The sequence below is a fragment of the Sparus aurata genome, chromosome 5 (genome assembly GCF_900880675.1).
Source record: "Sparus aurata chromosome 5, fSpaAur1.1, whole genome shotgun sequence".
NCBI lineage: Eukaryota > Metazoa > Chordata > Actinopteri > Spariformes > Sparidae > Sparus > Sparus aurata.
The window spans coordinates 2,179,341-2,190,391 of record NC_044191.1 but is presented as its reverse complement, the minus strand read 5'-3'; the positions used below and the strand labels follow the sequence as shown (position 1 = coordinate 2,190,391).

Sequence of the window (11,051 nt, the reverse complement as noted above, 5' to 3'; positions counted from 1 at the left end):
ATCTCACCCTATCCTTAAAATCACTGGTGTCGACTGTTACTCTACCCATCCCATTCAGACAACAAACTGCAGGCTCATGCACAGCAACAAGTGCCCCCTGTTTTGGCTTGATTGTTGGGTGGAATCAGTCTGTCTCAACTCTTTTTAACCAGAGCCCTTACACTGATGTGTTTTTCTTCTGTTTTGTTGTTTTTTTCACAGCCTTGTGTGTGACAGCTGTTTTTCTGGAGTTAAAGGTAACAACTAAAGTAACTATTCAGTTTTGTTCCTTGGAATTAATTACTACATTGATATCTGATATAAATGTTAATCTGGAAATGATTAGCTTTATGATACTAATACTAGTGGATTTTAGTGTCACACTTCAGTGTAAATGGACTAGCAGCAGCTGTGAGGGTGATGTTTCAGGTGGTGCGTGGTGTTCTGTAAACTGGCCTTGCTTCTCTTTATACTGTATGTGATGCGACTGAGCAGCAGGCAGAATAGATGTTAACATTTATGTCGGTCATGAATGATTGACAGCAGATTAGACATTTAAACCTTTATGTTTTAATGTGGTAAAAACAGGGGCTGGATACCCTAATTTGCTCATTCCAGTTATATGGGTGGATTGTGGTCATGGGGACATTGGTTTTTACCAGCAGGACTAGGGGTGGGGATTTGTGAACCAGGGTTGGGAAAGACTTGGTTCTGTCTTTCTCTTATTTATTGATGTCTTTGCAGATGTTCTCATCTGCAGCCATGGCTCTTTGGTGAAATGTTTACGGAGAGAGGTCGCTCTTTGCAACATTCACGTCATCACTCTTTCTAACAAGAATGTTCTTTCAGCATGGTACTGTCTGCTCCTTGATGATTTTGATACCGTCTCCTGCAGGGGCATTTGTGATGGCTATTTCCTTTAAACATCTTGAGCACAAACTAGGTATCAAACTTTTTAGCGACATTTTGTTCCCAAGTTTTCACTACGATAGCATTTGTTAATGTCAACACTTCAAAATACTGTAAACGTAGGTTGTTGTATGTAAAAGAGAAATATAAATATATATATATATATATATATATATATATATATATATATATATATATATATATATATATATATATATATATATATATATATATATATATATATATATATATATATATATATATATATATATATATATATATATATATATATATATATATATATATTAAAAAAAATAAATAATTGAATGGCTTGCTGAATGAAACAACCCCATCTTTTTTATGAGCTGCTTTTATAACCATTCAGCAATAGCAAGGACAGAATGTGTAGAATTTCTATGAGGCAAGAGCAGGAGTGCTTACCAGGTTTTCTGTAAATCAATGTCAGAAGCGCATTCCCTCTCAGAGAGGCTCACTGTAGTGGTGAACTCTTTGTCTTCATGTACAGACAGGACATTGAATCATTATGGGTCAGTTTTGTGTTAGTGTGGTGTCTCCAAAAGTAGACTGTGTTCATCTGGTATCTAAAGGAGGAGGGAACAAGTACCAAAGTTACTGGAAATCCCTGTTAAATAGGACCCTGAATGGCTTCATGACACATTGGAGAAACTGTGCTGCCTGCACCAGAGGGGGACAGCCAGACGTAGAACAGCTATTTGTTTCAGAGAAGACGAGGATGAGAGCTGTATCAGAGTAGTTTTTTTTTCTTTTCATATCTCTAGGTTTGCAATACTTGTGTTTATAGTTTCTGAGGTGTCAGGGGTGTTCAGTTTGAAATAAATGGTATATTCTGCTGTGTACAGTTACAACTTTTTTAAATGACAAAAATTGTACTTGTTTCTATTTTTGTGTGGTTCCAAATGAACAAAATTATTAAAGTGTAAAGGAAATCTTAGTATTTTTTTAGTTTTTTTTTTTGTCTTAAAATATTGATGCAGGATTTATTCTTTAAATAAATTTCATCTGTGTTTCAAGCCCTTGTCAACTTTTTTTATGATGTTACACGTGTCAGTTTCTTGCCACAGTTTACGCTATTGCTTTAAAGTGGAAGTCTTTAACATTTATATCGTGGTTAACTGAATTTTTACTGCCTCTACCATAATGAGGTTCAGAGAAACATACGTGTCAAGACCGACCATTTTTAGAGGAACCAGCTGATGGTTGAACGGACAAAAGAGGAAGCGACTACATCACAGTTCAGTGAATTGCAAGCTCAATACAGGAAATGATGATGATCATGCGACAATATAAAGATGGGGATAAAATGGAGGATATGTTGCAGTCTTGATATCGTGAACAATACTTTATTGGTTTATTATAGGATTTCCAAAAGTTGTCAAGTTTGAAAAGTTTGTGGAAGACAGTTACAGTAGGTATGCTATATTTTACAAGTGCAGAGTACCCTCACAACAAGCAAGTCATATACAAAATGGCTTTTAACGTCACACAGCTCCAACTGAAATACATAGCATTTAAGATTGATTGATCATATGTTTATAGAAGGCCAAAAATGTCACGTCTGAAACATTTTTTTTTTCTAGTGAATAAAAACGTTTGTTTTGTTTCAATTCCCAAAATATTTTTGTTCTTCTGGTCAAACAAAACCTTTTACAAGCATTATCATTATCAATTATCATCTTCATTAAATATCCATTTTAACTGGAATAAGCATTTTAATAAATGTTCAATACAGTTTTTAGCCTTCTGCATAGAGAAAGCTGTGTAACAACGTAAACCCATAAAATACTTCGTTTGACAGGAAATTATAACTTGTAGCCCAGTCCTGATCTGCTGATGTGGCAGAAGAGTGTCATGGCAAAACACATTCCCAAGACCTGTCGAAGAAAAACGTGAGAATAAAAAAATTGTAAGTCTTAAGAATCATGAAAAATGTGTTGGTTATTTCCTAAGATACAAACAAAGCTGCAAAAATCAAGACAGAAAAAAAGACTACTCGTGCTGGAATGTTGAGGATGAGCTCCGGAGTGTCACAGAGGAAAGAAGCTGCTCTGTATTCTGGTGCTACGGCAGCAGATCATTCTGTTTAGCAGATCTGGATAGATTCAAGCTGCATCAGTGAACTTTTTTGGCCATTTTAGGTGCAACATATGAGGTTTTTAAAAAATCACTCCACATTTATTAGGAAGTGCATTCTACATGCATTCTATTTTGGTGTCCAAATTGTGAGTGGGAAATACACGCATTCTGTAGAAATACATAGATTTATCATAGAACTAGATTTTGAATTCATAGAAGGCTCCTAATTAGTCCAATGAGAATTGCTCGCCTGGCCCGCCTGCGGGTTCTCTCTCAGCCTATTAACTTTGCATTGTTGTGATGTCACAGATTTTTTTTACTCTTATCTGGGTTCTGGAAAAGATTTGCAAAAATTAAACCTCGGTCTATCAAACATTTATACTAGAAATAGTTATAATTGACCTTGTTTTGAGTTTGCGGTGTCCTGTTAACAGTTTTACAGATCTCTCTTTTATAATCGCGGTCTATGGGGAAAATGCTTTGTGGGCCACCGGCCAAAATTGGAAGTAAGGCTGAGCAGTGCCCTTGTATTCTGGTAAAAGATTTCATGGATATTTTGCACTAGAGTAGTTGGACTACAGTGGGGTGTTGCGGTCGACAATAGCAGACAACCAAAACAATTAGCTATAAGAGGCAAAAAGATGCAGAGATGTTGCTATCTCAACATAATTAGAACATTGCGTTGTAATAAGTAATAAGCCTATAAACAAGTCAACATAATCATTATCACACTGACTAAACGGACATAGGCCACAGTAGTGCATGACGATTACTCTGATTCACACTGCAACACCCCCACAGCAAAATTCATCTGCTTAGACAGACTACGTCCTTGCAATTTGTTGGTGACATTTTAATAACTGTCTTAATATGGAAATATACATATACTTTTACAGAAGTATGGAAACATCTCAAGCTGGATAGGAAGGCTCTACAGCGGGTGATGAAAATCACCCAGAACATCGCTGGTACCATCTACAAAGCATCAGTGACCTCTGTGAAGTATAATGTCTGCACAGAGTCCAGAGGATACTAAAAGACAACACCCACCCAGCCACAGTCTGCTCACCCTGCTGCCATCTGACAGAAGTATCTGTCATATCGCCAGACTACAGAGCAGGGACTCTTGAACTCATCCTCAATACTCTGATTATAATTGATGAATTAGTCTGTATAGATTTGTTTTGTGTGTGTATGTAGACTAGGCAGCAAACAGAAAGTTCACTATGCAGTTTACCTCAACAATGCAGAGGACAATGACAGAAATCCCAGTAGTTAGGAAATTCTCCTCAAATAAGTTCTTCAGTGTCACCAAACAGCCCTGCAAACATAAAGCATTAGGTGGAAATTAACCAACAGTCAAATACAATGATAAGTCACCTATCTAACATTTCAAATACATGTGAACATGACCTCTACAGATTGTCAAAACTAGCCTAACCCAAGCTTTCCACAGGGGTCAGACTGTGTCTACCTTTTCCTTGTAGTGGGCATGCGGGGTTCCACATGGGGGTGAGCAGCAAGATGCAGGCACTTTGTCTCCCCAGTCTGTAACATTAGTCACTCCACAGCAGTTGAGCTGAAACAAATTATTCAGAGAACAAAAAACAATATCTTATAACATGTTGATGAAGGTTCTCAGTCATCCAGGTTATGGTAATTCTAAGTGCTGTATCGTAGCCTACTGGTATCTGTTTCTTTAAGACGTGTCACCTCTCATCCAAGAGGCTTCTTCAGTTAAAACTAACTGTAGGGGAGTTTCAGTCTTTTAAACTAAGTCGTTAGGGTGCCTCGAGGGTCGTTGACCCAACCGGCCCGTTGCTAGGGCTAGGTGAGCCCAGCGGTGAATGGTTGTTAACTGTCTGGGTAGGGAACTCAGTGCTGCATTGTAGGTGGGTGATCAGTAATGTCTCAGGCCACCTACTATGTTCAAAGACGGTCATTCCAGCTTCAGTTCCCTCTATGCCAAACTGGAATGACAGTCTTTGAACAGAGGAGGTGGCCTACTACATTACTTAGCAACCCTCAAAACTGGTTGGGTCAATGACCCACAAGTGGCCCTAAGGACTCTTAAACTCAGAGCTGAGTGTCCTTAGTGACTCTGTAAGGACACTCCCACACAGAGTTTAAAAGCCCTCAGCTCCCCTCCAGTTAGTTAGAACTGAAGAAGCCTCTTGGATGAGAGGTGAAATGTATTGAGGAAACTGAAGCACATCCAGTTGCCTACAATACAGCACTACAGAATCTCTTATTACAACAAACTGAAGTCACTTAGCCATCTGTATTTTTCAACACACCATCCACTTCCATAGTCATTTACATTTATATTTAGGGCATTTAGCAGATGTGATGTGATTACATCACCAGAGGTGTTGTCAGTATGTCCCTGCTCTGATACACTTACCTTCTCCTGAACCAGATCCCACTCGCTCATCACATCCGTTGAGTTTCCAGGCTTTTCTTTTGCCTTTTGCAAACCTTTGACAAGATCGTCTTTCACCAATTCAGCAATCTAAAATTAGGTGAAATTTGCACATTAACCATGATATATATGTGTTTCCTTCATGAGCAAAACCCAGTGTGAGTAATTATGGTTGTGACATTACCGCTCCCTCATACACGAGCAGCAAGCATGCTGCAGTCAGCTCCACCAGCATCAGGAGGAACAGCAGGAGGAAGAACTGTTAACAGAGTTTGTTTCACAAGAGCCTGTTTTATTTCTACTTTTCTAAAACATTGACATATATGACAACATCGCAGAAAAACATCGGATCCATTTTGAATTTTAGAAGGTGTCCCCATCTACTTCAGTTATTTTGGAGACTGCTGCTACGATGTTTTAGATTCAGATATGTTTTGTAAACTGAGAAACTTTACACAACTTTCTGCATGGGGGTGAGTAGATAATGTCTAAGTTTCATAAAATTCCCTTAAACAGAGACAGTGTTGAACGCATGACTAAGAGAGGTCAGCATATGGACTGGGGTCAGGAGTGCTATGTGTGCCGTACCGTCAGGAGGAGACAGCGGTTCTCCTTCAGAGCGCCCAGGAAGCCCAGAAAGGAAACGCACGTGATGATGATGCCGCTGACCAGCAGCATGTTGGCCGAGTTGAAGCTCGCCATAGTTGGAGTGAGCTCTGTCATCCTGAAGTTCACCATCATGTATACACCGAAGCTCAGCACGGCCACCCCACACATCTGACAGGAGAAAACACACGCTGCAGTCAGGTCCTGCCACACACCAAACACACTCATCACAAACACTCATTCAGCTGCCTCCTCACTAAGCAGCTAGTGTGTCACTGCCTTTCTTCTGTCCTGTTTTGTAAAGCGCTGCATTTACTAAAGTACTTCTGCTTCACTACATTACAGAGGAAAACAGTGTACTTTTTTACTCCATTACACCCATTTACCAACTTTAGTTACTTGTTACATTACAGATGAAGTTACCGTACAAAAGCTATCACAAGTGTATAAAATGCATTGTTTTAAGGCAATCTACAGTACAGAGGTGATTTACAGCAGCTCTGACCAGGACTGTGACTTTGTCGGTGAGATGGCATGGCAGGCAGCAACAGGAAAGGCATGAGGCCTGAGTATTTTATAATCCCACTCTGTGAACTGTGAACTTTTTTTGGATCAAACCAGAGGGGATTGTGAAAAGACAAACCAAAACTGTTGTGTTGAGTTTTGTTCTGATCCCCTGACAACTGTAGAAGGACCTCCTGGTTGATAAAAATAACAAGTTATACCATAAGGACTTCTGAGTGTGATGCTGGTAGATAGAGACATACGCACAAAACAAAGGAAGTTTGCGGCACACATGGTGAGCTTTAAACACTTCAGGCAGCCTTGAGCCATTCTGTAACACCTCTGTTCAGACCTGTAACAAGAAACAAACAAAACATCAGATATTCTATCTCATGTGAAAAGAGGAAGACAACTTCAGTCTGATCTGGGCCCAAAAGCAGTAGTGTTTATTCTGGCCTTTGTTTCGGTTTGTGGGTGTCTTCATGCTGACAAAATGTCGTGGTCACACTGCAGTGAAGAGATGACACCACACCTCACTTCCTGTGTTAAATAAAGTCTCTGACACACACTTACTGCCTTACAAGCAGTAAGTGTGTGTCAGATACTTTATTAAACATGGTATGAATCCATTATTCTTGGTATTGCTGACATCACAGGGTTAACACTTAGTATTGCTGATGACACTGATGACATCACAGTGATTTGGTGTGCTGTTGAAATACAAAGTTCCCCAAAATAAGGAACACCTCTTGGTAAACATCCTTTCATAAATATCACCAGAACATATTATGTCTAAGACATGACTGTAATCAAAAGTATCAGTTTGTTGATTTATTTATAAATGATATCTGCTGGAAAAAGAATTTTCTTCAAGGACACAACTATATATAATTTTGCAAATATTTTGTCTATTTTTAGGTGTTAAAAATGACAGAAGCACAGCTGCCATATTGTTTTTCCACCAATTGTTGATTTTACATAGTTTGTACTTCATCCCAGACGATTGATCATAATCATTTTAAAGTAATTTTTAACTTTTAAACTAGTTGTTCAACTTCATTGGATCTTGTTTTTTTAGAAGTATTCTCAAGAGACATGACATCTTTCACAGTTCTATATGATAACGATGCAAGCGGAAGAGAACGTCAGTGAAACATGATCTTTACAACACTTGAAGTCTCTGATGATCTTATTCAGACACTTAAAAGAGTCAAATAACAAAGAAATATAACGTTTATTCTTACCTGTTTTGGAGAATAATACGCTTATCTCTGTTTTCAGACTTGTGTTTAGGGATCTTTGCTGTTGCTTCCACTTCCACTTCTCATACAGCTATGAACTGTGTAGCGCTTCATGGGGCTTTCAGCACCGCCTGCTCACTTCCTCTTTCTCAGCATTAGCATGATGGAAAATCTATGACTGAGAAAGTGCAGCTGGGGAACAAACAAAAATAACAGCAGCAAAGACACACTGTGCACGTCTGTGAGACGCTTATATTTAGACATCATAAAACCAACACTTGGACCTAAGGTCAACTCTAAGAGTCAATCTGCAGTCAAGAGCTGTGAGGTGGAAAACATTCAGAATAATTATCAACATATGAGCTGCCAATGAATATGTTAGAAAGATGCGAGGACATCTGGCTAAGCAGGGTATTCCAGACTTCCTCTTTCTCCCCCGCAGTGTTTTAGTTTTTAATAGTATTGGTATCAGTTTTTTGTTGTTGTTGTTTTTGTTTTTTTTTAAGAGTAGGTGTTATCACTGCTTCACCAGATTGTAGAAAGGTAGAGAACACTGCAGCCCACTGAACATTAAGTTACATTTGGGAACCACACCCTGTTAGTGGTAAGGGGGTGACTGGAGGTTTCCACTTTATAGGCAGACTGAGGGTGTTTTCACACCTGCCTTGTTTAATTCGGTTGAATGGAACCCTGGAGTTTACCCCCTTGGTGCAGTTCGTTTGGGAAGGTGTGAACACGTCGGTGTGGACCAAAACAACCAGACCGAGACCTTGTAGAGGTGGTCTCGGTCCAGTTCTAAACAAACTCTGGTACGGTTCGTTTGTGGTGAGAACATGATCCAACCCAACTGCACGAAGCATCATTCAGTGCTTTATGCTGGATACGGGTCCGCTGCGTTACGGCTCCGGTCCGTTTTTGCTCCGCCGCCCACCACTGGTAACCCCCACCAGTTGCGTTTTGAGTCGCCATGGCGCAGTATGGTAGAAAGCTCGCCGAGGAGTTCACACGATAATCACATGATCACTCGCGACGGCAGTTATAAGTATGTGTCATAAAAACAGCAGCAGGAGGAGGTGTTAGCGAAGGATTAGCAGGAGAGCTTGTGTGTGTCTCTTTTTTGAGATTTGTGTGCAGGTGTGAACACGGGGTGTTTTATTTTGAAATGTAACCGGATGTCATATTGTTGTTTCGGTGCTTGACTTCCTGTATGCTTGGTGCTACATTCAGCTGAATTGCTGTGTCGTGCTTCGGCATCCGCCAGAAATAGAAGTCCTGCGTGAGGTGCAGGCGGTGTTGAACTTGAAGACTATGGGCATACCTGATGGATCTTCTGAAATATTTTCGGCTGATGAACACGTCACGGTTCAGGGTTCAGGAGGATTAATGTGCGCCTCCGCCTGAACTGTCTTGATATGCGTCGTAGGCGACTCCAGTGCATCATGACATTATTTTCCAGCCTCAGCCTTGCCTCATTTTCAAACTGTACCATTTGCCTACAGTGATAAGTGCAAACAATGTAATACACGATGACCAGGGCTGTCCTGTCCATGAGTAACACACCCTGTAAGAATGTGGAAAGGCATTATGGGTAGGGAAGTGGTTTGGGGGAAGTTTGTTTACATTAATTCAGTAGTGAAGTAGAGATACGACAAGGACCAAGAGCAACCCGCGTGGTTGTCCCTCCATTGTAAAATTGAAAAGTGGCGCTCTGGAGTCTGCTCTTCTTTGTTTATTTCCGGGAGTTTTCCCGCAAGGAAATTCGGACCGATTAGAGAGCAGTTTCCTCGCGTATCACACATTTCGGTCCGCTTTTAAATGCTGCCGTTTGAACACATACCAAACTCGAAGCAATATGCCACATTGTAACAAGTTGATCCCTGATTCGGACCAGAACAAACGAACTATAGGTGTGAAAACGCCCTGAGGTGTTTGTAAAAATCAGCTGCTTGAAATACAAGTACAGCAGCCTGTAGGGGGAAAACAATGTCATTTCCCCTTCTTGGCAAAGTCTGACCTAGTGAATGTGTGTAGTCCAGTACGTCTGTTACTGGACTACACACTTACACTGGATCAAACTATTTATACAGAGCTTTGAAATTAGCGAGAAGAAACTTAAATCTTGATGCTGACATTAAACCCACCACCAGAGTACCTTTGCATCATCTCAGGAATATCTTTGTGTATGAATCACACAATACTATAAACTTCTTCTTGTGATTTTGTATACTGATAAAAAGTAAGCCTGTCCATACCGTGCTGCTGTTGACCATGACCACAAAGGAAGGCAGACACAAAGAGCTGGCATTAATATCAGCATCTTTATACTATAACTTTTAAAGGGGCAATATGTAAAAATATGTATTGGCCATCTGTCAAATTCATACTCCAAACAAATAGGGGGCAGCATATGGCATTAAGCTGGCTAGCTCAGTTATCCGTGCAGCTTGTGGTTCAGACTGGGAGCTTGGGGAGCCAGGAGTGTTATTTTCTTAACTGCTAGTATGGGTGCTGTGGACAGGAACAGGGGTAGAGCCAGTGGCTTATTATCTGAAGGTTACTGGCTCGATTCCCCTGGTCTGCATGTTGATCCGTCCTCGGGCAAGATACTGAACCCCAAACTGCTCCTGATGTGCTGGTCAGCACCTTGCATGGCAGCCACCACCATCAGTGTATGAATGTATGTAAATGTAGCTGTAGCATGCTGACTTCAGTAGATATCTCTGCAACACTTACATCATCACGTCAGAACTGTTGTTTAATAACATTCTGTAGGTAATCTTCATAAACTTTTACTTTCTTTGCTCTAAAATTCTTACATATAGCCCGTTAGGCAAAGAGTCTTTGTTTGTCTGTCTGTCTGTCTTTCATTCCAATAATAGGGCTAGGCTTTAAATTTTGGGGTGAAAGTTTGAGCATCCCTTCTCTATATTAAGTAACATGACCTGTTCCATTACTTGACTTACATTCAGTCTTGAGTCTTCAGTTCCAGCTTTTATGCAAATTATTTTGACAGTGCTCGATAAAAAGTGAGGGGAGAAGTTAATACAATTTGTGCAGAGGGGGAGGAGCAGCACTGTTAGCTCATAGCACAGCTTCCCTGTGTCTCTGTTTTCCCACACCACAATAATCTTTATATGTCAGCCCTGTGATGAACTGGTGACCTGTCCAGGGTGACCCTGCTCAGGATAAGCACTTACAGATATTGGATGAATGGATCCTGATGGGGACATGGATGTGTGTATCAGATTTCATGTCAGTTCTTCAAAAAGCTGTTG

General features: G+C 40.2%; 1 protein-coding gene across 1 annotated transcript; it reads right to left on the bottom strand.

The window, feature by feature from the left end:
• Nucleotides 1-2,250: 2,250 nt before the first annotated feature.
• Nucleotides 2,251-8,014, bottom strand: LOC115582356 (leukocyte surface antigen CD53). Its single transcript, XM_030418313.1, has 8 exons — nucleotides 7,780-8,014; nucleotides 6,803-6,887; nucleotides 6,014-6,202; nucleotides 5,610-5,684; nucleotides 5,408-5,515; nucleotides 4,478-4,582; nucleotides 4,241-4,324; nucleotides 2,251-2,801 (listed from the first exon to the last, which is right to left on the bottom strand). The coding sequence occupies exons 2-8, from the start codon at nucleotides 6,863-6,865 to the stop codon at nucleotides 2,730-2,732; spliced, it is 696 nt and encodes a 231-aa protein (XP_030274173.1). The 5' UTR covers nucleotides 6,866-6,887; nucleotides 7,780-8,014; the 3' UTR covers nucleotides 2,251-2,729.
• Between the last annotated feature and the right edge of the window lie 3,037 nt (nucleotides 8,015-11,051).

Coding starts and splice junctions, on each gene's coding strand:
- LOC115582356 (XM_030418313.1), bottom strand. CDS start 6,865: ATGGCTCAAGGCTGCCTGAAGTGTTTAAAGCTCACCATGTGTGCCGCA. Junction 4,583..5,407: donor GGGATCTGGTTCAGGAGAAG/GTAAGTGTATCA, acceptor AATTTGTTTCAG/CTCAACTGCTGTGGAGTGAC. Junction 2,802..4,240: donor TTGTCCTCTGCATTGTTGAG/GTAAACTGCATA, acceptor TTTCTTCGACAG/GTCTTGGGAATGTGTTTTGC.